The sequence below is a fragment of the Drosophila guanche genome, unplaced genomic scaffold, assembly GCF_900245975.1.
Source record: "Drosophila guanche unplaced genomic scaffold, DGUA_6, whole genome shotgun sequence".
Lineage (NCBI taxonomy): Eukaryota > Metazoa > Arthropoda > Insecta > Diptera > Drosophilidae > Drosophila > Drosophila guanche.
The window spans coordinates 601,109-628,020 of NW_022995759.1; the positions used below are offsets into that span (position 1 = coordinate 601,109).

The window sequence follows — 26,912 nt, forward strand, 5'->3', positions numbered from 1 at the left end:
AGCAATGAAAATGGGGTCTTGCTATCTGGCGAGGCAAGATTTAATTCTGCTATACCTTATGCCGTGGCGATTCCTTGACTTCTGCTCCATTGTGGAACCATGTAATGTTTGGCAAGGGATCTGCGTTGACGCGACATTCAAATAAGAGACGTTTGCCATCTTCTTCCTGTCGGATAGCGGGTTTTTTCGCGAATGTCGGCGCGAAACCGTCGATTTGTCTGAAGTGTAGGGGAATGTCCCATTTATTGAAGTGTTTAAAGCGACTACGATAACAATACAAATTATGCAAGAAAGCGAACAATGGAGATGGGTAGAACATGGACACTCAGAGATCAACAGAGTGATCGAGCAGATTAGTTAATAAGGTTCACTTATGTATCTACACACTGATATAAAATCTCGGGCTTAGATGGAAATGGGAATGGATACGCTCTGAAACGTTTCCATCCAAGACTTGTACTGTTAAGCTCTACTTTAGTCACAACATGCGTCAACATTGAAACTATATTTGTACTCACCTTTCGTTTTCAAGTAGTGAAAACTTACCCACTTGTTAAAATTTACCATAGGAAAGAAAAAATAAAAAATTATTTTGTAACATTAGGCATTCTGTCATGCAAAGATCTGGCGGTTATTTAAACCTTTTTTGAAATTTCAGCTCCATACTACAAACGAGAAGGGACGTGTGAGATGCTTCTTACGCGTCACAACTTTTATACCCGGTACTCAGTTCAACATATGGTTTAAAGGTTTTTATCAAATTCTACATTTTTTCTTCATCTGTCATCTACATCTACAACACTTCTTACGCCAACACCCCCTCGCCTCCTTTCCTAGAGCCGCACACTGCAGAGGCGCAGCAGAGGCCGCACACTGCAGAAGAGAATGAAAAAAAAACAACAAATGCTGCTGGACGGGGTGGGTTTAGACACTGCAAATTAGTTTCTTCATTCTGGCCATAATAATGATCCTATCTAATCCCAATTCGGTGATCTGATAGATATGGTCACTATGGTTGTATATGGTTGTAGTTTTGGAAGGTTTTCGCCCTTGTGCGGGGGTGGAAGGGGGCTCTAGCTTTTATGGTCTCTGAGTACTACGCGCTCATCAGGACGGACAGACGGACGAACAGACAGACTATATCGACTCGGCTATTGATGCTTATCAAGAATATTATATACTTTATGGGGTCGGAAACTGTTCCTTCGTTACAAACAACCGTTATTCGCACAAATACAATATACACTATTTACTCTTTGAGTACCGAGTATAATTACCGCTTTCTCCACCCCGATCATAACTTTTCATTGGGATTCTTAATGTCTAGGCCGAGGTACAGTGTCTATTCGTGACATAGTAATATGTTCTTTTGAAAAACCTCATTACGAAATAAAAATAAAAGACTTTAGTCGTTTGTAAGTCGTAAAGCTAACGGGTAGAACTTAACTACTACCTTGCTACTTGAACACTGAAGTAATTTTTGGATTAGGAAGATTTATGGGCAGCGTAAGCGTAGCAAAAGTTTATGATCATTAAGCAGCAAAGGCAGACTTCTGATAATTCATAAGGGTTGGCTTACTTTTCTTTAGGTTCGTCGGCAGCTAAACAGAGTGAAACCGCCAGAAAATACAAAAAGGGAAATTATTCAAAAAATATGCATGTATGTACATATGTACCAAATTAATAAGTCTTTTTTTTGTGGACACTTTAGTATTTCTTCAGCTTGTTGTCTTGACTGGACTGAGGATGTGTGTCCTTTACGAGTCTTAGACTCCAGTGCATTACATTTTTATTAATTTCGCGATGCAGAAATATTATCAACGGAATATATCTGCATCGTGCTGTTTCTATGACTTTTCTGTGTCTATTTTCGAAAGTGCTACTTACGTGTGAAATTTAAGTTAATTGATGCAGATACTTCGCCCGACTTGTTCTTGGCCTTGACTTTGTAAAGGCCCGCATCGGTTTCTACCACATCGTCGAGCTCTAATACTACCGTAAATTTATTATCTCCAACGGGTTGAATTTTGAATTTGGTCCGACCATCTTCTACTAATTTGTTGTCACTACGAAACCAATCAATGTCCGGTTTCGGAGATGACAATAACTGGCACTCAAATATCAATCGATTGCCATCATCCTCCTGATGTAACTGTGGCTTTTTGACAAAGCTGGGAGCGAAGTCTTCAGCCACCCCCATGCTGAGGGTTTTCGTTATGCTTCGTCTTCAACGGCTTTGGCTCTTAAGCTCTAGAGAAATTAACACAAAGTATACATATCAACATACCATGCCGTACAAAATATACTAGTACTATTAAGTCAAAATTAAATATTAAGATCTCCTCGATCTTGAAGTCCCTAAGAGCTAGAGCCACCAAAATAGGAGCGAATGCCCCCATCTCTGTGTCAAAAACATAAAATGTAGGACTTAAGCCGCATGACAGAATTAAAGCGGCTAGTATCCTCTTGTACTCCCTGCAGTTATTTAAGTTAGCAACTTAAGTTGTTCTTGAGCAACAATTTTAATTTTTTGTATTCCCCATAAACAAAAAAAAGTGTTATTTTTCTTCAAATTTCTGTCTTTATATTTCTTTATATTTATATTTTGACTTTAAAAAAAATACCATAAATATGGCGAAACAAAATAATAGCACCATTGGACCTATTTTAAGTGAATCTCCGTAATTTCGTGGAATAGACTTTGTATAAAACACGTATTTATTAGTTTTGACTAATCTAATCTTTCATTTTTTCTATCATAAAAGCTAATAATAATCATTACAATAAGACGTGGAATACTCTGAAATGCGAAGAAAAAAAATGACTTAAAAACTTACAGAGAATTTGGTCAATTGGTAGGAAGTTTCAATAAAATGATTAAAAACGCCTTAAACTATGAAGAAAAGTGTGAAGCACATGAATGTAAACGATCTATGACTCCTTTTAGGGTCAAGCTTAAAAAAAGAGCTTAAAATAAAAGGGATGGGCTACAAAGTTCGGATATATCTTAGCCAGCATAGCCTAAAAGCCTACTGCCCAAAAAAATTGCACTTTTAAACGCCAGACATATTACTAAGTATATGATGTTTGCAAAGGAGCATGCCAATTGGACATCCCTATAATGGAGGAATATTTTACTTAAGACGTCTAAGGAACACCAGTACACCAAAGAAAACCATTCAAAATAAAATGTTTCATTTAATGGTAGTGGGTTCAATATATTGAATAAAACCCATCAAGGCTCAGCACGCTACCTTAATGTACGTGGATTTCATGGAGACTGTAATGCTACCGTTTGCAGGATATGAAATGCCAATATTATGGGTCTTTCAACAGGTAAATAGTCCAAGCATAAAAGCAAAAGAACGGTTTGGGGCCAACACTGACCATTTTAGAGTGGCCTGCACAGTCGCCTAACCCATCGAAAATTTGTGGTCCGCCATCCAAAAGGCAGTTGCTGCTTCCAAACTAAGAAATTAGTTACTTGTTGGTCGTTTTTTAAATTTTAAATACATTTTTCAAAAGTGGTGCTATTATTTGTATCGCCTAATTTTACCAGTTTTACTAAAGTTTCTTAAATAACTTAAAAACCAAAAAAAGGCTATGACTGCATGGTAGATTTACTTATTGAAAATTTACCATTCCAGCCATTTATACAATTTACATATGTATATATGTACATATTTACATATGTTTATTGGGCTGTACGTTGAAATAAAATAAAATGAACAACTACAGACATGTATGTATATTTATATGTACATACATATGTACATATTTATGTAATTATATATTGTTCATGCATATTACATTGGGCTGTACTTTACGGTAAAATGTTGTATGCAAAATATATATAGGATTTTTAGTTATGTATCTGTAATAATAGACGAATGAATATACATATATATAAACACGTTCATATATGGGAATGTAAAAATACATGTAAATTTGTGGTCTGAGTACTAGTCGCGAAAAGGAAAATTCTGTGCAGCTTCGCTTCTCTTGATACATGCACGTACATATATATGTACATATGCACCTATGTATGTAGTTTAATATGGACATATGCACACATACAATATATGTACATACATATGTACATACATATTTTGTCAGTCAAGCGAACGTTTCGCTCATCTGTTGCGCACGTCTCACTATATTTTGGAAAAAGGAAATTCGATCGCCTTTCACTCAGTCAACATAAATGTTGTTAATGGAAAAAGTTTGACTGAAAAAACGAATATATCCATGTATTGCATGTTTATTTTTAGTCATTCGCAGTCACCGGCTGTATGTACATACATAGATACATACACAAAGCTTATATCTATTTCTATGTGAAGAAATGTTCGAGTGGATATGCAAGTGCTCACACGCACACACCAAAACAAAAAAATATACATATGTATGTACATACATAAATACATGTACATACATAAGAATGCAGGAACAGAAACTATTCGTTTTTTTAAATGATATATTCGAAGACACAGTCTAATTTTGTATGGTAATTAAATTGGTTTGATTTTGGTTTATAATTTTCGATATTAGCTTTTTTAAAATTTTGTCAATTGCTAATAAGAGCGCACATATGTATGTTCATATGTATATATATTTATATACGTATGTATGTATGTTTGTACATTCATATGCATGCAATTCCTTCGCATTGTATTGGATTTTTTCCTTTAGTCTATTTTTAAGACGGACAACACACCGTTACACAATACTATCAAAGAGACACTGCTTTAATATTACATATGTATGTAAACATGTATGCGTGTATATGTGTTTAATTTGAATTAGGAATACACATGAATAAATTATACTTGTATGTTTATATGTATATACATTGTATATATGTATGTACATGCTATTATTGGTATGCACTGGCCAACACACTAACAGGTTAGACGACCTGTGATCTTCTTTTCAATTTAAATTTTCAGGTAACCTCAACCTCGCGTCGGACCTAAAAAATCAGATATATTCTTTTTGTGTTCACTTGTGTCTTATTATGTCTTCTTTTTATACATACATACATATGTACATTTCCATTCTCTGTATACATACATATGTACATTTCCATTCTCTGTATACATACATATGAATGAACGTACATTTTTTTTAGATGAGCAATCATCCTTTAAATAACGCCAAGAAACCGAGCTTGACCGGAAGACGCACTGTATTTACACGTTTATGAGCGGAATAAATATATGTACACAGATACATATATAAGTATGTAAAGACGTTTATGCCACCAAACACAACTGACTTTGCAAACGACTTAAGAAACAAAAACTACGAACCTACGCTACACATGTACATATGTATGTATGCACATGCACACAGTATGACTGTATGAATGAAAGCATACAAATTAAATACTGATGTTTATAAGTAGGAATATGTTTGTAGGCAGGTATTTATGTACGTACAACTAGACTACGATAACACAGTGCGAGCACAGCACGAATTTATTCCTTCTGAGGAAACGAAGCGAACTCCACGGGCGTTAGTCTATTACTATCTGCTCCGAATAATTTGTGCTCTTGATCTGCATCGGACATATACATACGCCGGGATCCGCCAGACAGCATTGGCAGTCGGTGCAGAGCGCAGGCGCCAATAGCTTCGGCCAAAGACACGTAAATATGAAGGCATTCCCCCTAAGAATTGGGTATTCTTGCCATAGCTTTGAAGGGGTATATTGATTTTAACCACATGTTTGTAAATCACCGCACCGAAGATATAATTTTCTTTCCTGTAATCTGTACTGCAAATTCCAAATGTATTCATATTTTGGCCGTCATTCTTTCTGTGCGACAGAAAGACAGAACAAGAATGAAGATAATTTCTTGCAGCATTGTGAATGATACAGTAAATATTCGAGGGTGCATACAAGCCAACACGCAAGCGGCTCTGATTTCTTGTTTCATTTTCATCATATTGTTTGAAGAGTTCTCCTCTGGGGTGGTTTGTAGAAATTATCATTCTTTCAACCAGCAGAAAATAGAAAAGTAAATCTATTTAATTTATGTATACGCAGGAACTATGTAATGTGCATGTGCACATTGTATTCACACATCTAAATATATATATTCATATGTATGTATATTACTCATATACATATGTACATATGTATGTACATACATATACAAAATGTGACACATACCCAACCTATTGGTCACAATTGCTTACCGCTTGTTATAAATCATCGCATAGATTAAGAAACAAATACTAGAGGAAAATAATTATAGAAATACTTTTTAGCATTTATGAGATTTAAATGTGCTATTTTTAGACGACTAATGGCTGCACAGATTCTATTTTCAGCGTCAACGAATACAATCAAAAAACATCAAAGCGGTTAGCTTTCCCCATACACTTACCAGCCAGATTTTTTCTCAAGTATCCAAAGCAACTTTTTCTGAAAGATATCGGGCTTACAAATTGTCCGATGATATTTTTTTGCTGCCGACGTTGCCTCAGTGGTGGTGCCCAAGCACCTCGCCGCAGTGGAGGAGCTCGCCAGCGCGGCCATCCGATCCGTGGAGTCGTGGCTTACGGTCTCCGGATTGGACCTGGCAGCGCAGAAGACCGAGGCGGTGCTTATATCGAGCCGGAAAGCTGTCGAAACTGCATGTGTGCAGGTCGGTGGCACCACGATACGCTCTACGAGTGCAGTCAAGTACCTGGGGGAGCTCATTGACACTCTCGTCTCTTTCAAGGAGCTCTTGGAGTACGTGCAGAGGAAGGACAGCGGAACCGCAGGATCGCTCCCGCGAATGCTTCTGAACACCAGAGGCCCGAAGCATGCAACGCGGGCGCTCCTGACGAGTGTAGTGACGTCGCAGATCCTGTATGCGTTGTCGAAATCCGCTCAGGTGAACCCCTACATGCGAGGCGTAGAGGCGACATACAGGCTGTGTGCTCTAAGGATCGCGTCCTCGTTCCGGACTGTGTCATCGGAGGGCAAGTCCCACTCAGGGAGCTGGTAACGGAGAGACAAGAGATCCATACAGCCGCGCAGGGCGGAGGCAAGGCGACAAGAGCCAAGCTGAAGGCTACCGCAAGGAGGTCTGCCATCAGTAGATGGCAGACCCAGTGGGTCGGTTTACAAACTACAAACTTTCTGCTCAGCTCCTAGCACCGAAATCGAATTCGAAATTCTTATACAATTTACCCTTCAACCCTTCCAGCTATGTATATCTACGAGTATTACTTCATATGATTTTGAATGACTGTAAGTACGATTTAAGCGCACTTTCCGCTGAGCTATCGATGGTGAGGGTAAAAGAGAGGATGAAACAAATTATATTTCAAAATATTTACCCTGCACACTCAATGCTCAACGACGCTCCGTTCTCTTAGCAACCACTTTGAAATATTGTTCTTGAGTGAGAGCTATTACAATCGCCCCACATTGAAAATACAGTCCTTCGCTACACAGTTGACGGATAAGAACTTCATTAAAATGTTTGCCAAACTTGACTTAAACAAGGGTTCTTATACTAAACAAATAAAATTAGATTGGACACAGTAATTGCGCTATTGAAAAGTCAATATTCGTACAAAGGGCAAATTATAATGAATGTTTGGAAATCATTTATTAATCTTACAATGTAATAACTAATAAAAACGAGTAGGAACGATTGTAAGACGCTTCGTACGCGTCACAACTTTTATACCAGGTACTCAGTCAGTATATCTGTACCTCTTTACAGTGGTTTAGTGTTTAGACGGGGTGGGGGTAGAAACTGCGAATGAATTTCTTCATTCTGGCCATAATATAGGCACATTCTAATCCCTATTCGGAGAAGGTTATCGTTTCTAGTTTTCTCTTATCTTAAAAATTGTGGATAAAAGCGAATTTATGTATGTATGTGTTGTCCTATAATTTATTGCAATTAAATATAACATATAAATAATGCCTGTGATCTGCTTATCTTCTTCTCCCCAAATATAAATACTATAACGATTAGACAAACCATATATGTATGTATGTACCTATGTATGTGTATGTACATATGTACAGAAAGGTTGTGCATTTTATCTCAGAGGCGCCACTGGAAGAGCATAAACTGTAGGCATACAATTAGAAATATAAACATTCAAATAGAAAAAATGTATAGTAGAAATAAATATATAGAGAGCGTGGCAGAAGCGTGTCAGAATGCTTACTTCATTCTTCCAAATAGGGTTAATTATATTTGTGCTCAAAAGTGGATAAATGTAATGCACAGAAGGAACAGTTTGTATATATGTATATTCATGATCAGTATGAATAGCAAAGTCTACATATGTGTGTCGGCTAGTACTCAGAGCTAGAGCCACCAAATTTTGCATCCAGACTTAATGATTTCACACTGATAAAAGTGTGCCCCGCCCCTTTCGCCCACAAAAAGGGATAATAATTGGCAGTGGTCACACCCACCCCGTCCAGAAGCTTTACTTGTGATTGTTTTTTTTTCTCATGATTTCTCGCTCGCACACTCTGCCTCATGCAATGTGCGTCACGGATAGTAGATTCAGATGTCGCTTCTTACGCGTCACAACTTTTATACCCGGTACTCAGTCAGTGTACCTGTACCATATTGTTTTTTTTTCGAATTTTACATTTTACATTTTTTCTACACCTGTTTGTCATCTACATCTACATAACTTCTCACGCCAGCACGAAATTTTGTACAATTTTTGTAAAAATGTAAAATTCGAAAAAAAACAATATGGTACAGGTACCTGTCTGAGTACCGGGTATAAAAGTTGTGACGCGTAAGATGCGTCTCACACGTCCCTTCTCGTTAAAACCAATTTTTTTCACTTTTCACAAGAAGCCTGTACAACTTGCATTTTAAAATTGACCAGCAAACAAGAAATTCTCGATATTATAATAACTTTTTTTAAAACCAACATCAACATTTCCCGATCCGATCACGAGTGCATGAGTAGTGAAAACAGCATTGATATTCATTTGTCAAAATTAGGTCATTTAATCACACCAATTATTTTACGCGTATAAGTTAGAATCCTTGGCCGTTACTATGTTATAAATACATTTTTCTACAACCTCCATACATTTTTTAGAGATATGTAAATTCGATTTATTTTAGGGAGCCTTTAAAGTTAATCAAATTAAATAATCTTCATATGTATGTCTAAGTCCTTTTCTTCTCTAAATGTGCACGGGTCTCTCTGGCTCTGGAGTCTAGACCCAAGGTGAGTAGAAACAAGAGGCAAAAAACTGTTGCTTTCCACTGGAAGCATGTGGTACTGGGTTGCCACTGCCAGAAGCCGGCACATTGTTGGCAGCCGTCGCGTAGTTATAGCTCATATGCGCATACGAAGGAACAGCGCTCGAAGTGGCATCAGGAGCAAATCCAGAACTGTGACTACCAGCTACCAAATGCTGTGGACTGCAGGGCGACTGGCGGGGTTCCATAATTTGATGAGAAGAAACGGCTAAATTGGCGGTGGCGGACGAATTGCCATCAGGCGCTCCACCTCCACCAGCCGGAAGTGGCTGTGGGGCCAAGCCGTATGTGGAGAGCACTTCGTATCCGGTTCCATTATTGCTGGCTCCTGCATTCGTCAAGTGTACATTACCAATACCAGGCCCACTGTTTCCCCCGTCATTCGGAACCAGGTGATGATGCGGACCAGCTATCGGCGGAGGACGCAGAGTCATGTGGCACGGATACAGAGATGGGGGCGTGAGGTCGCGTTGCTGGGATAAGGGCGACTGAGGGGCCAAAGGTCCCACCGACGAATGGTTAAAGCTTGGCATTGGTGTAATAGAACTGCAAAAGAAAAACCATATTGGAAGTTATCAAAGGCTCAGAATAAACACAAAAGCACGTAGATTAAATTATTAAATAAGCTGACTTTCTGAAGAATATTACAGTCCATGTAGTTTGGATGATGATATCCCTTACTTTATAAATTTTGTTTTGGCATTTGATGTTGACTCTGAACTTGAATGGAGCTGCGTATTACTATACTAAGCACTAACAACAAATGGATTGACGATGAAACCACAGATGATTTTTCTAGAAGCTTATACAAAAACTATCAAACTTAACTAAGACAACCTTTAGTAACCTTTAGTAACCTCTTACCCGTAACCATCTCCCATCGACAATGCGGGATGGTGCATATTCGAGTACATCGCACTCATTGAGCTGCTGAAGCTTCCACTATTGAAATTTAGGCGTGGCGAAATGGCAGGAACCAGAGCGTGCGAGTGAGTGTGCGGAAGCGAATGGGCATGAGCATGAGCATGGGCATGGGCATGAGCGATGTGATGATGGGTGCTATGTTGCCCGGAGATGCCTAGGCCAGGTGAGCAAGCGTCGCTGCCATCTTCTTGTGGTCGCCCGCCAGAACTGTCGGAGTTGCCACCGGACCTTAGCTGCAACTTTGGTGTGGTACTGTCAGTGGATTCAGCTCCACCCACGTTCGGCAACGTATTTGGTGACGCTAGCCCGTTCATTGTGTCTGTATAAATAAGATTTATTTTTGGTCAATATGGAAATCGCATCTGCACTGCTCTAAAAGCAGACAAAGACTCTAAGTATGTACTCACTTCCTGAGGGACAACTGCCCGCCAGCAACGAGGAGCAAGCCCCCAGACTATTAGGGCTATCGGTTAAGGACGCATTGCCCGAAGTTGAAGACGAAGTTCCACTTGTTCCTGTCGAGTTCGGCGTCCTTCGCTGATTCCGTAACTTCTCTTCGCGGCGCCACTTGGCACGACGATTTGAAAACCAAACCTGAATTCTTGCCTCCGGCAAACCAATCTTACCAGCCAATCGTTCCCTGGCAAATACATCCGGATAATGAGTGCGCTCAAACTCTGAGGAATAACAAAAATACTCAATGAACTATTTTTATTGGTTACCCTGAAGTACTGGCGGTGGCGATTGACCATCCACTAGGCTGGTCCGTACATGGGTAATATTCGAAGTAGCCCTATAGTAAGCGAACGCGGAACCACTCAAAGAATAGAAAATACTTTTACTCTGTATACTTTACAACACACCTCGCACCACCAAGCGAACTGGTTCGATGGAATTCAACGTCTCACCAGTAAACGAAAAAAAAGGTGGAAAGAAGAAAGCAACTAGCCAAAATCGATGGTGCTCTACCGCAGAGCTGATCTGCTTTCTGTTTTCGGAAATTTCATTGATGGAATGTTTTATTGATTTTGGTTGTTGGTGAATACGCATGTTAGTGCAGTAGAAGCAATACTTTAAAAACTCGAGACAGAATAAATTAAAAAAGTAGAAGAACAACAGGTAAGAAAACAAAGGAATAACTAATAAATAATACAAATCAAAAGAGCCACCGATTCTTTTATTCTGGGTACTTATGTCACCAACCCTACCATGGGTACCCGTGTAAGTACCCCTACCATTGCTACCCATGTAAGTTCCCTTTACATCAGTTCTCGGTAAAATATATTTACTTACATATGTGTGTACACATAGATAGTTCTTGATAACGCCAGGATTTAAAATTTACCAACTTGTAAGTTTATTTGGCCGAGACAGGTTGAATGACACTAAACCCCAAGTTTAAAAAACTAGTTTGATAATTTTACTTAGCACTGTGCTAGTAATAATTATCACAGTCAACGAACGTCAAATTGTTAGCAAGTACTCTACGAGTAAGTATTAGGTTTACTATAATTGCTCAAAGTCCGATTGAGTATATGGGTTGCATATATTTATTTCATTAGAATTGGTAGAAGTGCACTTACCTTTTTCCAGGCTATCTATTTGCTCATTTGTAAAGGAAGTGCGGTTGCGTTGCAGTTTCCGTTTGAGTATCAGGCGAGCCTGATCGTCCTCGCTGTTTCCTATATTAGAGGCGCCGCCATTGGAATTTTCCCCTTCACCGGAACCTGTTTCATCTGATTGATGTCCGTCAAGTTCTGCCAAAAACCGATACGGTGCAACTATAGTAAGTGTATTTTACGTGGACTCTCACTTATATAACTTAAATTGATACAGCCTTACATATAAAATATATAGGCATCGCTGAGAGACGCTCTGGAAAGCGAAATGTCACTAAAGTAGTATTAAATTCTTCTAGTTAGTTGGGGGCTTGCTTAGTAATATAAAATTATTGAATTTAGATGGATTCTTCATTCAAATATTAACCCATACACTTGGAGTAGATGATAAATTTTCAAACCTTAGTAGTATTTTCTGCACAAGGAAACAAGATTTCCCACATATTTATTTTGTATTCCAACAGCGCACCAGCTGATGGAGCGTAGCCACTGCAAATTAATTTCGCCATTCTGGCTATCCAATCTGAATCCTAATTCGGGAAGCTGATAAATATGGACATTCCCATCTTTAATTTTGTGGATGTCGCAGATTTTCGCCATTTGTAGGGGATTAGAAGGGGATATACATTTTGTTTTAGAACACTTGACAGTAATGTGAAGTAATGTGCTTCAAACCGGCATACACGGTGACGGCTCAATTATGTATGTTCTGGGGGAGTTTTTATGAAAATGGAGATTATTCCTTGGTGTTAATCGATAATGCGAAATAAACAGGAACAGGATCTCCCAGGAGTCATCGGAAATTTTGGTCTAGCTGCTAAAAAAATGAGAAAATGGCACAGAGCACATGTCCTTTTTGGTAAAAAATTGGATTTTAAAACTAATAGTCCAGTCTTCCGATATGAATACTATTGTAAATTTACAGTCCCATGTGAAATCGTAGCTTGAAAAATATGCAGACCCTCCAAATATTATTATTTAGTTGCTGGAGAGGCCAAAGCCCGAATGGAACTACACTTGTAACAGTGTGAGCATACAGAAGTCGGTATGCAAATTTTGTGGCTCTAGCTTTTATGGTCTCTGAGATCCAGGCGCTCATAAGGACGGACAGACGGACGGACGGACAGACAGACATGGCTCAATCGACTCGGCTATTGATGCTGATCAATAATATATATACTTTATGCGGTCGGAAACTGTTCCTTCTGTGCGTTACATTCATCCACTTTCGAGCACAAATCGATTAATCCTATTTACTCTTCGAGTACCGGGTATAAAAAGGGGTCTTCATACAAATCAGGATACACCTCTAAATTGATACTCAGCTTCTTACGAAAGAGGCCCAAAAGACGGTCCTATATATTTCATGTAAACAACTTGTTCCAAAAACGAAATACTTATGTGGATTCAAATTTAAATGCGCCTGTCGTTTCTATTATTTTTTCCTGTATTCACTGTATTTATACATATATGTATGTACATTAGAAACGCAGATTTGTTGGTATATTATTCAGTATTGGTATTCAGAAGAAGAAGATGAACATAAAATATTTAGCCATCTAACCTTATAGACGAATATTAACCCATCCAATTGGAATAGACGATACGTTTCCAAACTTTAGTAGTATTTTCTGCAGAAGGAAACAAGATTTTTCGACATATTTATATTGTTTTGCAACTTTTGTACAAGATATATACTCAGTATACAAAGTCAAAATCACAATACCCTCTCCAAGCGAATACAAAAGTAGATACAAATGTTGTGTGGAGCTGTTTTATTTCGAGTCGCGTTAGTGGTCACATCAAAAAGGCCGCCAACAATTGTATAAGGGTGTGTTTGTATTTTTATTATGTACATGTATTATGTATATACTCTTCTGGCTCGTGTGTAATTGGCGCTTAATGTTACTGGATGTGACAGTGCAAATAGATGCTGATAGCCTACAGACATGCCGCTGGATAGGGTCGGGTCAGGACGGGGCCAAGCCTGCTCTGGATCACTCCAGAGCACACGTCACTTGGCGATAAAGTTGCAATGTTCTGACAGGCAGCAACAGAGCAACAATGACAGACGACGGTAGATGTCGAGCAACTTGGTATTCAAACACTGCTACGGCTACGGTGACGAAGGGAAAGGGAGCAAAGGGGATGGAGTCCGAGACTCTGGTGTGAGAAGAAGATGAGTTTGAGTTTGAGTTGGAGGATAACGAAATGACACTCAAACAGCTAAATACATTAAAAACAAAACTTGATAAGGCAAGAGCTCTAGTATGAGGATTTCAAATACGATTTTATAAATATGTATTTTCTGTTTTCTATTCATGCACCCCATCATTAGAATCAGCAACAGCATCAGAAACAGCATCAGCATCACCTTAGCGCAAACCAGTACAACACCCACCCCACCCCATTACCCACCCCCCAACCGCAATCTCGACCCTGAACCCATCTCCTACTCCAACCACAGCCACCCTCACGGTTTCCCGCTTAATGAAGTGTCATCGCCTGTAAAATGAGTCTGTAAATCGCATTAAAGCAAACTACACGGTTAAGGGTAAACCTGTCAAGCACGGCAGCGGCGACGTCAGCGGTTGCCCGATAGCTACAGATTATTCTTGCTCTGCAAGTTGAGGGGTTTACGGAAGAGCAGAAGTAGCTCACGATACAGTTACAGCTTTGGCACACTCACTATCTGCGGTTGGTCCTCGTCCTCGTCTACTGCACCAAGATTTTGTTGTTTTATCAAAACTGGATTAATTCTACTTGTATTAGCAAAGTAGTTTGAAAATATTATTGGCTCGAAAGAACTTGGAGATTTTCTGCAGCCGGGTTGAGGGACTCGACCACAATTTCGAAAATATCCAAGGAACCCTGATCAAATTAGATCTGCTTCCATAAATCTCCATATGTGTTCTGAAGGGACATTTTAATTTCAGTCCAGGCCATAATAGAAACGGGGGGCTGACAAAAATTATTTGCCTCTTTGACCTTGAGCTCTAAATCTATAGCAGTTTGAGTTAGACCACCAATAAACCCATCACAACCAACTCTACTTTTCCAGTATACCGATTTCTTAAATATATTTGTGGGTACATACATACATATGTACATATGTATTTTCTACTTTCTATGCTGCCACTAGTTGGCATCATCATCAGTGTATTTTCGTTACAAAAAAGAAGATACAATTTTTAAGTCGAGTTCTACAGAACCAGACCACCAGAGTTGTTAGATTTGGAAGAAAAATGTTGCATCTTGACTGGAAATAGTTGGTCTTTCTTGGTCTCAGTCTGCTGGGTATCACACTGATGCAAGCTTATTTCAAAATGTAGCCCCCATAAAGAAAAAACATCTGTGGCATCTACAATTTTGAAGATATAAGAAAACCAACGAGAAGGGACGTGTGAGACGCTTCTTACGCGTCACAAGATTTATACACGGCACTCAGTAGGACTTCTGTACCTTAGTGGTTTTTTCAAATTTTACATGTTACATTTTCTTTACATATGTACATAGATCATCTACATCTACATTACTTCTCTAGTGCAAAAAATAAATAAAAAGCTGCTGGACGGGGTGGGTTTGGCCACTGCAAATTAATTTCTTCATTCTCGCTTTAATAATGACCCAATCTAATCCCAATTCGGAGGCCATACCTAGCCTTTCCCTGCGGAATGGAGTTTTCTTTTTTCTTCAATTTTGTGACAGTGGGAGATTTTTCCCCTTTGTGGGGGCGGAAGGGGACGGGGACAGCAGTCTGGAGGCAAAATTTGGTGGCTTCAGACATGGCTTCATCGACTCGGCTATTGATGCTTATAAAGAATATTTGTATATACTTTATTAAGTCGGAAACGTTTCCTTCTCTGCGTTACAAATATCCCCACAAATACAATATACCCTATTCGCTTTTCGAGTACCGGATCTATCAGATTCCCGAATTAGAAACAGATCGGCTCGTTAGTATAGCCAGCATAAAGAAAGTCATTAGGCGTGACTAGCTTAGTCAGCGTCCCAAAACGTTCCTTCTCGTTTTATTCTCTGTTCGTTTTCGAAACGGTTCATACTCAATTTTGATATGTATTGATTTTAATCCCCACATGCGGGTAGAAACAAACAATTGTCTGTCACGTGTTTCCAGCATTTACGCACGACACGGTTAGGTTATTGTCATTTGTTGAGCTGTGGACTACCCAAAATGAAGAGGCAATCACGACGCGGTAATAAAGCGGGGGTATACACTCAGTACGCTCAATAAGAAGCATTGCGTTTTACAGATGCAGAAGAAAATATGTAAATGTCTGCCCAGTGCAATCGGTCGTAATTTAACTCGCTCGTGCGCATTTTCAGTCAAATCTGTAATCCGTTATCTGTAAAGTGTATTGAATTGAAAATTGTATCCGAATCCATAAACTCCATGACTTTAAATATTACATTACATATATTCAGTCTGAATATTCTGTCTGTACAATCGTGGTTCGCGTATGCATGATATATCGCAAGCTTATATTCTTACTTTCCAATGTTCTTATTAAGTAAAGCTCACCTTTTTTTAAAAGAATGTCGTCCGTGCTCATGGGGCAGGTGCTCAGGTGGTTCCCACCGCCGGATAAATTGGGCGGGCTCAAGGGCTGAGATGTCGTTGAGCCTTGGACATATGCAGTCACTGAAGTCATAACGGATCCGGATCCGGATGAAACTGGGATAGATATTTCACTGCCGTTCTGAGGGGAGGTGTACCAAGTTCCTGTTGAGTAGTGGCGTGGAGGCCAGCTAGCCTGTTGTAGCTGCGACGACTGTTGGTGTTGTTGACCATGCATCAGCTGGGGATGACTGGAATGGGGGTGGGGTCCAAAATGGTTTGATGAGGATACGGCTATGGCAGGATCCATCGACCCAGCTGCATGTTGAGTATTGAGGAGTCGAAGCTTTTCATAAATGGACTCCTGTTCGCTCCCCTCGCCAGAGTTGCTTGCTCCACCACTTTCGGAAGAGTTCAGAGGCGTTGCTGTTTGCATCAGATCGCCTACAGAGGTCAGTGTGGCTCTAGTTAAGCTCTGGCCACTCTGTCCACTCGCGCCACTTGGGCCACTGGCACCACCACTATTTGTAGGAGTGGCGCTGGTGCTAGTGTTTGTACTTGAACTACTCGTTCCAGAATTTTGTTGCTCCTTTTGTGCCGCCAAATTTCTTAATACTCGATTTATTGACGAAACCTAAGATAATAGATAAACTAAATTACTAAATATGTATAGTGAAATAGTTTATATTACATAAAAACGGTTGTACGGATGTAAATGTACCTCTTATGAACAGAATGTACATAATTATAAATATTTGCAAATACATACATATGCATATGTGTGTATATACGAGTAAAATCTGCCGAGTTGACATTGGGTTAGAGTCAGATTACGACTCGAAGAACTCTAGGGAGTCAAAAGCAGCAGAAGAAGCTTTAACTTTACCTTTTTTCACTTGGCGGCAGCAGTAGCAGCAGCAGCTGACGTTTGGCTGGGGGTTTGGGAATATTTTTTCGTCCTTATTATTTTAAGGCTGTGCCTGCGCTTGACAACGCTTTTCAAACGAATTCAAAAGCAAAGGCAAAATACGAAAGAAACGAAAGAACAAACGAGCAAACATATAAATGAGCGAGCGAGTAAGAAAGAACAACAGGGGAAAGTGCAGTTGAGTGGAAAAATTAGGCAGAATGTCCTTTCAGGGGGTACAACGCTCGCAGTGAACGGTCGCAAAAAAACTTATTTTTAAAATAAAATGAGCACCGTCCCCGAATTCGTACATACATTCGTAAATTTTTATGTACATATGCGTGTGTATGTACTGATGTACTTATACTGTTGATATATTTATATATACATGCCCATACATACATACATACATACATGCACAACAACAGCTTTGATCTATTGGCGCTTTCTGATCTTTCGATCGATCGGTTCGGCCAAAAATAGGCTTAAACCAAAGTAGGCGCAGTCGTAAGATTTCAAGTGCAATGCAGCAAGGAAATGGAAAATTGAACGCTCGTCGGCCACCATCGGCCTTCAGCCGTCAACAGCCAGAACCTAAATCCAGTTGATGGGTAATGGAGAAGGGACAAGGACCTTTCCGCAGTTCCATTCCGTTCCGTGTCCAAGCGAAACTGCTTGCATTTTCACCCCTCGACGATTTTTCTATTCGAATCCGAACTCGTATTTGGCCAATCGGCCAACCGTTTTTCTCCCCGATTCCGAACACCGAACACAGAGCATGGACGTGATTCAGCAACGTGATTCCGATTCCCCCTCGCACTGGCGCGTGAATTTCAACGCTTAACGGTTTGTGGTGGCGGCGGGCCGTATTTATTTAATATTGTATTTTTTCGTACATTTTTCTAGCACTGATTTCCCTTTTTGTCGTTTAATGTGCATAAAAGATTTTCGCTTCCATTTGAATGAACACATTTTCCACACAACTGTCAATGGGGAAAAGTATAAGGCAGGCGGCAGGACATCAGCCTCGGCATAGGCATCGGCCATCGGCATCGCTGTCACATTCATTTTGCCTTTCTTTCTTCTTTTTTTTTGCATACTTAATAAACAATAAAAAAAATACGAATGGAAAATGTTAATGCCAGAGAACAGCAAATGGCGTTGGAAATCAGAAATAAAGAGTCCAACTGATACATATTGTCATATACCGAGAATATAAAGCATAAATAATTGAGGCTTGATTCTGAAGACTAAAATATGAAATCTTGCCAGCGATTGCAGTAGGCATAGGCATCGGCCATCGGCATCGCTGTCACATTCATTTTGCCTTTCTTTCTTCTTTTTTTTTGCATACTTAATAAACAATAAAAAAAATACGAATGGAAAATGTTAATGCCAGAGAACAGCAAATGGCGTTGGAAATCAGAAATAAAGAGTCCAACTGATACATATTGTCATATACCGAGAATATAAAGCATAAATAATTGAGGCTTGATTCTGAAGACTAAAATATGAAATCTTGCCAGCGATTGCAGTAAGTAAGCTAGTCGCATATAAATACAAGTACATACATATGTATATTTAAATATATGTACATATGTCGTATGTATGTATGTATGCACATACATTCTTTTGAAAGCATAAATTTAAGTAACTTACGCTTGGAATATTGTCGTTGGTGCAAACGTTCTCCTGCAATAATCTATCCCGAATTTCCCAGGCGAAAATGCTCGGGCACTCGCGTTTGTATTGCGAAATTTTGCTAACGACTTCAGCTGTAGCAACCCGTGGTTTGGATCCACCGATTGCGCGTGGTCGAATACTTCCGGTTTCATAGTATCTGAAATAAAATAATCTAAATCCTTATCTAATAATCAGAAAGATTCAAGCTATTATCTAGCCTGATATTTATGGCGTTTTTAAAGATTTTTATATAATTCGTGTATAAGGAAACTCATACGAATTCGGCATGACACCTACCTGCCTAAAATTTTGCTAACACATCCGTTAGAAACTTGTAGAATCCGAGAAATATCACATGGCCGAGCCCCAGAATGCGCGAGCTCAACAATTTTCTGGCGCGTTGAGTCAGGCAATGGTCGTCCACCAACAAAAACTCCGCCCAGCTGGTTTACTCCACTGTGACCTGTAAAAATACAAAGAGATCCATATACTTATGTATATTCGAAGGCATGCACTTGCGGGTAAATCAACTGAAGGACCGGACCGCACACCGATCCACGGAGCAGACCACCTGAGATTAGTGTGCATGACCATAAATTCTATATTTTATCTGAATTTGTGCACCCGATTGCAAAAGGATCAAGTGATTTTTAAATATGTACATATTTAAATGTAAAAGAAAGATAGATTCGATAGGTTCCGTCTGCGATTCCTAGTTTTATATGCTGCAGGTGTTCTTGCAAACATAATGTCGACGGACGGATGGATAGACGGATATTGTTAACCTTGTGTCTGTTTCATCCTTCACGAAAGTATTAATATGTTAATATGCTATATGTTAAGCGGTGACAGCAAAACAAGACTTTTTCTGAATATACACGGACTACAACAACATGTAATTTACTAAAAAAAAATGTAGGAGATAATCGTGGAGCTGTATATTGAGAGAAATCACAAATTGGAAAATGATAAAATGTTGTGGAAATGGCATAGTAAATATTCCAGCAAATAAGAAGCAGAAGAATTGATAGTTATCAAAATGCGTTTTGACTAAAGTCAAAATGGCCTAAAGGCCATTTGAATCGCCTGAATAGGGGTTTCAGGGGACTTCACGACCTCCGATTGGAAGTCTTTCTTTCCTTTCAGCTGGCTTTCAGACGCATGTTAGACTCGGATGCGAATGTTGTTCGCTTGGGTCTGTATGGTGGATTGGATATGAATGCACATACTTATATAAAGGATGAGGCAGATATGGCAATGACGCAGATAATTCGGTTTGGCACACTTTAGAAAACGTCAACATACTCGGACGTCGTATCGACATGATTTCGAATTCCACTTCGATACTTAAAGCACTTCAGACACTTTTTGAGCCGCTATATCGGTTTTTTGTATCTCAATTTTTATTCGATGGCCTGGATTCGTAAGTTAGGACAATTCATTTTGAATGAGGACATCCCTTTGCGGAGACTTGCGCCAAGACAAGACTATGCATACCTCAAAAAGCAAGAACGCAACAAAACAAAAATCAAACGGCAAAAAAAAGGTCCCACTCGGAGTTCAATCCAAGCATAAGATGGGTTTCAAACAAATTTCCTAGTACTGATTGATAGAAGATCCCTAAATCTGCGTATCAATTTACTACTTTATTGGTAAGGAAGGCATCGAAACCAGCCAAGCAGCAAATGCATGGATGGGTCGAGTAAGGACAACTGGCTAGCAACTGACAAGGGGCTAATCCAAATCCAAGAGCATGCATGTATGTATGTACATATATATATGTTTTATAGATAACCAACAAGCACCGCTGTCGTAAACTTAAGCCCCAACGACCGTAACGATCTTCAATCGAATGTCGATGTCTTTAAGAATCTGTTACAATCCCCTTTTCCTTTTCCCTAAAAAGCCCCTTTCCTGTGTGTCATTATGTGGAGCAATGTACCTAGCGACTACCAACCAATCATATCGAAGGTAAGAGTGGATTCGTGGGAAAACTGTAAGCGGTTTAAGTGCACACGGAATCGACTGTCACTTCAAGACGAAAAACGTACGTACTTACAAATCTATAACATCGAGTAGAAGGAACATGCTGCACACAATTACCAGTGGGGATTGAATTGATAAATGTATGTACAATATATTTTCGTATATACATTTGTACATACATATTTACTATGCAAATTTAATCAATCGAATAAGGAAACCTCAACTGACCATCAGTCGACATATACATACATAGTTCGTTTTCTAGCATGTGTTAGCATAATCGTTAAGTAAATGAATGTTAAAATTATGAATTAACAAAGTGACGAGCTAGACAATAGCCGAGAAAATCTTGCCAATGGGATTAACAATGTAATTGCAACACATCAGTTGGCAAACAAAACAATACCAGACCAGACCAGGACTCTCTAAGGGACTGGGCCGATTAGGGAAACTTCCCCTTGTCGCAAAAGAATGGACACGGTCAGGAGTAGCAGCAGCAGACGGGCCTGGGATCCGGACCCGAATCCGAACAGTGGCAGAGTTTGGGTTCACAATGGATTAGTCGCTGGTACCGACAGCCGCTAAAGAGGCTCATTTGGTACTACATATAATGTATATATGTATTTATTTGAGTATTGTGTGCGTACGTGTCTGAATAGGAGTATATGTCCGACATGGGTAGAACAAACTGCCAAGGCCTTTGTTTGTTTTTATTCGACTTCGGCTTTCAACATCAATAATTGTTTTCATTTGTAACGACATGACTCGAAACGGTCGTCAAACACGAATACACACTTCAAGATCATTAAAGGTGGAAAATGATTGTATTGATTCACAAAACAACAATAGCTATACCCAACGGAGAGTACTTAACAGCTCGGCGGGATAGGGATGGGACAGGATCCAATCCACCAGGACAGAACGGACATCACCTACTTGAAAAATAATGTGAGCATGGCTGTGCTCGTCATCGTCTTAAAAGCCGATACACATAGATCCTCATCGTGTTCCTAACTATTCACTTTGATCAGCACTCGCTATTGTGGTCTGTAATTGGCAGCATGTGCCTGTGCCTGATTCCATGTCACCTATGGAACAATGACAGGAGACTGTTTCAATTGAGCAATGTTCATGGACATGGGACAGGGGAATCTTGGCAATTTTCACACCAAATTTGGCATTTTGTCAAGCCATTTATAGATTTATAAGTAATCCCAATATGTACATACATATGTAGTACGTGTGTGTGTACATACATACCCATGCAATTATGTAGTGAAATGTCCTAATTATTGTAATCTTTTTTTTATTTGTTCCCCTTTTCCCTATAATTGTGAGTATATGTATGTATCCTGTAGTCATGTAGTCTGTATCTCAAAATAAGAGATATCCCACATTCATTTTAAGCCAAAATTTAAATAATTGAAATTGGAATTGGAAATGGTGTACGGGTATAGAGAGTTGGACGTCGAGTTGGAACCGGAAACATACATTCGTCATCAGTTAAGTGGTAGTAAGTTGTGGTAAAGTACGACGATGTCGAATGGGGTTGTGACACTGTGGTCGCATCCACGGCTTCCATCGCAGTAGCCATTGTAGTAGCGGATTTTCCACCAATACCGCCAAGTCCACTACCACTAGCAGTACCCAAACAAGGCAGATTTCTCATCGCAATCACATTGTCTATAAAAGAAGAGCAGAGCAAAGGAAAATTAATCACCTCAACAAGTTACTATAGGTATGTTAATCAATCCTATAATAATGTTAGTTACAATGGAGGGTATAGTATAGTATATTGTAGTAAGAATTTATGTATATTTATGCGACATAAGTACATTTGTACGAGTAGTACGTTCTCGTGTCATGTTTTCCATACAACCACAAAGTCAAATAACAAATAAATAAACAAGTACGTCATTCCAACAAACAGGTTAAATTAGGTACATATGTACATATGTGTATCCCAAGCAATAAATCCTGTTAGAAATTTATTGACTTTGGAATGAAAAGGTGAAAGTCATATTGCAACATGCCGAAAAAAATAGATGTAAACCTCTCAAACCTATTCCAAATAGGTACATATGTACATATGTATATACTACAATACTATGCAATCCAATGCATTACTACAACGATAACGTTAAAAGATGAAGATTTAAAAATTTGGTCACCGATAATACGGTAGGGGCAATAATTTCAAATCATCAGAATGAAGCATCCTAGTGCATGAAAGTGGCTCGCATTTTTCGGCACGGACCCACAAAGGACCTGTGACTTGACCATAGAAAATGATAAGAGCTAACAAGAAATGATTCTTACCCTTATGAGCCATTTCCTCTAGAGATGGTAGCCTCTCAATGAGTGTTCCCGCTGACCATGGCGGCATTACAGTACTCATGGCCGTCGGTGTTGGTTGCAACGTAAACATAATTGATTCTGGATATGTAGATGTGTGTTTTGATTCTTTATTGACTCCACTGGATGTTATGTGTAAGTTTAATTAGATCGTACAACCACCTTTATGTACATATACATTTATACACGTACATATCTAAATTACATTACATACATATGTGCCAATTGCCAACATTTAAAATGACTACACAGAAAGCCTTCGAGAGCAGCGCGGTTCCGCGACTTTTGACTGCAAGCTACGCTCACGCTGTGTCAACACCGCGGGAAACAGACTACTATAAGTTTAAAGAATTTGTGCAGATGCTAACTGTGAATCGAAGGGATCCCTTTTGTTGGCGATGTCATGGGGACTGCACAAAAACAAATTAAGCTGAGCATCCGCCTTTGTTTTAATTCACTTGTTCATTTCGTTTGGTATGTATTTGACGCTTTCAATTCCTTATATTGGTACCAGCACTTTTCCACATTTTCACTTCACACAACACGCAGTGAATATTCGTTAATAATTACAAGTTCTGTGTATGAACATTGTATATGATTCTTGGCAGTAGCCGATGCGATTGCAGAAGCAGTCGCAATAGCAGTAGCAATACCAATTCCGATCTCGATTCCGATACCGACGTTAGCGTTACAATGCCGATTAGGCTCTAATTAACGATTCACACAGCAGCATCCAACGATCGAGCGGACCAGTCGGTCCTGTAGTTACCTTTGGAGCGCGGGTCACGATAAGAATGAATGTCACTGCTTGTTTGCAGTGTTTCTGATGTGCTAATTTGAGCTGGTGGTAGGTAGGCTCTATCTGATTGGTGGAGTGTAGCATGCACCACTTACTTGCCACATGGAATCAATTGTGGTTGGCCCGCCATGGCCCATGGCTGTCCCGCTCTGGCAGGCTCAAAACGAGCATCTGTGTGAGCAGAACGGATATCGACGGAGTGAACACGGGGGTTGAACTGAGTGCTGAATGCTGAATACTGAATACCGAATACTGAATACTGCAGTCGAATAATTGAAAATGTGAAATATACAAGAGCGCGACTCTATATGTATGTATGTATGTATGTACATATGTGCATGCATTTTAGCAAATTTATTTCAAAATTATAAAACTAATTCTAAACTTTAATGCTCTCTGTTCTAATCAGTATAGATGAAGAAGTATGAAAAATATGTTTCGAAACTGAAAGGAAAACTTTAGCCCGAAGCTACCAAAAGGCCATCGTTTGTTGAGCTTTATATTTCGCAGTACTCACATACAAGTGTGCATAATTGTATTTCATCCGTACATTAACAGCTTGCCATCCCACAATACCACACATTCACACACACATCTGTCAGAATTTGAATATTCCGAACAAACAGGAAAGCCAATGCCAGTGGCAGTGGCAGCGCCCAATCGAATTGTTTCATTCCGATACAATAACCGCTACACTCTTCCGTTAACTACCCGCACGTTTCCGCTACGGCAACGTACGGCCAGGCCACAGCAAACTCAGGCATACGCAATCTTCAAGGGGCGTGGGTGTGAGTGTGGGTGGGCGTGCGGTTGTTTTGCAAATGTCGACAAGTCTGAACATGGTCACACCCACTGCAGCCTCATGTGATGTGGGGAGGCTGGAATTTAATAATCGCTGGTCCTGTTTTCGCGTTTGGCCAGTAGCTGCTGACTAGACAGGGATGGCCAGATGCGCTCGTGTACTCATTTCGAAATATGCGTGGAATGCTTACAAAGTTCCTCCTCAAAAACACATATATAATCAGTAAAAACGAGGAAGAACGTTGTAACGCGAAGAGCGCGTCACAACGATCAGACTGTATATATGTACATACGTAAAGCGTACGTAGCCACTGCAAATGAATTTCGACATTCTGGCTATAATATTTATCCAATCTGACCCCTATTCGGCGATTTGATATGGCCATTCCTTACGGAACTGCGTTTTTAAATTTCTCTTATCTTTAAAATTGTGGTTGAGCGGATTTTCGCGCTTTGTGGTGGCGAAATTTAGAAACAAACTTGAAACAGTGTTATATATATTTACTTTCGAGCACAAACACAATATACCCCTTTTACTGTTCGAGTACGAACATTCAATAGTGTATGTACGTTATTGGAATCTATATTTTTGTTTAGTTAATACAGCAGGACCTCACAAATTAGAGCGCGCACAAATTATGATTTTCCAGAAACTAAAAATCCAAGTTGAATTAGTAATATGCGATTTTTGAAGATTTTTTGTATTACCTACACAGCTTAAAATTTGGGGTTCCCAAGTTATTTGTGGTGCACAAACGGTTGATATTGCTTGTTCAAATGTATGCAAGTTGAGTCAACTTTAGTCAACTAAAAGTCAACTTTAAAATTTAAAAAATTTCATCAATTTTGTCAATCTGAACATTTTTTCATGTTCAAATAATTAAATATTTATAAATAAATATTGTTTTATAAATATTTTAGGTTATTCTGCGTTTACGATGCCAAAAAAAGTATACAAAAGTATACTTTTCAGTAATTAGAATCACTACAGGAACAAGCGGTTGTAATTTGTGAGATTCTGCCTATTATTTCATATTAGATAATGTGGTGTAGTGTGTCATTATATCAATAACTTAGTTATTCTACTTTCCATGCGATGTTTCTAGTTTGTTTTCTTTGTTTTAATTTCGAAAAATTTAGTCTATGTAGATTCATCATTTCATCATCATTAAGCATGTACACATATGTATGTACATAAATACGTATGTATGTATGTACAAATTTTAACAGCTGGAGAACAGATCGGGAACAATGGAGAATAGTCTAAGGAATACTAGTCATATTTTTACCTTCAAAGTGTACACATGCAAACATATGTAAATACTGATGCATTGACAGATACCTTTTAAAATTGAACAATATTTGGGATTTTAATATGCGCAGATTAGATAAAAAAATTCGTGCGGTGCAGGGGTGGAAGTTGCGAATGTTCTTATTGTATTGTTTGGGAGCTGCTGTAAGTAAATCCCTCCGCAGGAAGTTCTGCAATCTGCACATTAAGTTCAGTCTAACTCTAATGCTGGGGCTCGGTCTCTCCGTCCGGCATTCGGGCAATTGCGATGCGCCACGTGCCGTCGACACGGTACATCCTCGTGCACTGAAAAGTTTTCCGCTCTGCCTTAGCGTTTGAGCACTGTTTCTACTTCTATCTGTGAGTATGGGAGCGTCTCGCAGGGTCCAAGTCCGCTTCCCCGGAGTTTGAACCAGTATTAATAAGTGAGATCTTAATAATCTCAACAGATACTGTTGGTGCGTGGTACGTACAGATGCACAGCCAATGGATATGAAAGGGAGCGCACGTTCATGCTGAGATGAGCATGCAGCAATACTGCGGCAGCTGCACTGCGTCTTGCCACAACCCACCCATGTGGGTGCACGTCCTTGTTTGCTAAGAGAGTGTGCATACATACATACATATGTATGTACATATGTACGTACAATACAAATAAAATTTTAATACCCGTACAAGAAAACTGTGTTAAAGAAAACATTTTTAAATAAG

The 26,912-nt window shown here is 39.3% G+C and overlaps 3 protein-coding genes across 9 annotated transcripts in view; 1 reads left to right on the forward strand and 2 right to left on the reverse strand.

The window, feature by feature from the left end:
• The window catches only part of LOC117590681 (twitchin), a 54,453-nt gene extending 48,907 nt beyond the window's left edge, over nt 1–5,546 (reverse strand). For 6 of the 7 annotated variants that reach the window (XM_034283573.1, XM_034283570.1, XM_034283569.1 and 3 more), the window contains exons 1-4: nt 5,442–5,546; nt 1,888–2,250; nt 519–549; nt 56–218 (exon numbers count right to left, since the gene is read on the reverse strand). In XM_034283573.1, coding sequence (XP_034139464.1) covers nt 56–218; nt 519–549; nt 1,888–2,200 — 507 coding nt within the window. In that variant the 5' untranslated portion in view covers nt 2,201–2,250; nt 5,442–5,546. Of the gene's footprint in view, nt 1–55; nt 219–518; nt 550–1,579; nt 1,602–1,887; nt 2,251–5,441 lie in introns of all 7 variants that reach the window. The other variant, XM_034283574.1, reaches the window with a different exon arrangement.
• Nucleotides 5,547–6,630: 1,084 nt separating this feature from the next.
• On the forward strand, nt 6,631–7,818 carry LOC117590630. The gene is made up of 2 exons (XM_034283447.1): nt 6,631–6,656; nt 6,735–7,818. Exons 1-2 carry the CDS (start codon nt 6,647–6,649, stop codon nt 7,151–7,153), a joined length of 429 nt encoding a protein of 142 aa, XP_034139338.1. The 5' UTR covers nt 6,631–6,646; the 3' UTR covers nt 7,154–7,818.
• Nucleotides 7,819–8,972: 1,154 nt separating this feature from the next.
• Nucleotides 8,973–23,383, reverse strand: LOC117590634 (paired box protein Pax-6). Its single transcript, XM_034283453.1, has 9 exons — nt 23,275–23,383; nt 22,447–22,638; nt 19,267–19,432; nt 18,946–19,126; nt 16,344–17,013; nt 11,765–11,938; nt 10,589–10,858; nt 10,122–10,500; nt 8,973–9,803 (listed from the first exon to the last, which is right to left on the reverse strand). Exons 1-9 carry the CDS (start codon nt 23,381–23,383, stop codon nt 9,212–9,214), a joined length of 2,733 nt encoding a protein of 910 aa, XP_034139344.1. The 3' UTR covers nt 8,973–9,211.
• Between the last annotated feature and the right edge of the window lie 3,529 nt (nt 23,384–26,912).

What these genes read in the sequence shown, in the direction of transcription:
- LOC117590634 (XM_034283453.1), bottom strand. Translation starts at nt 23,383, where the DNA reads ATGTTTACGTTGCAACCAACACCGACGGCCATGAGTACTGTAATGCCG. An exon ending in CCAACGACAATATTCCAAGC is followed by an intron (nt 17,014 to 18,945) that starts GTAAGTTACTTA and finishes CTATTATCTTAG; the next exon opens with GTTTCGTCAATAAATCGAGT. An exon ending in GGGCAGTTGTCCCTCAGGAA is followed by an intron (nt 10,501 to 10,588) that starts GTGAGTACATAC and finishes TTATTTATACAG; the next exon opens with ACACAATGAACGGGCTAGCG.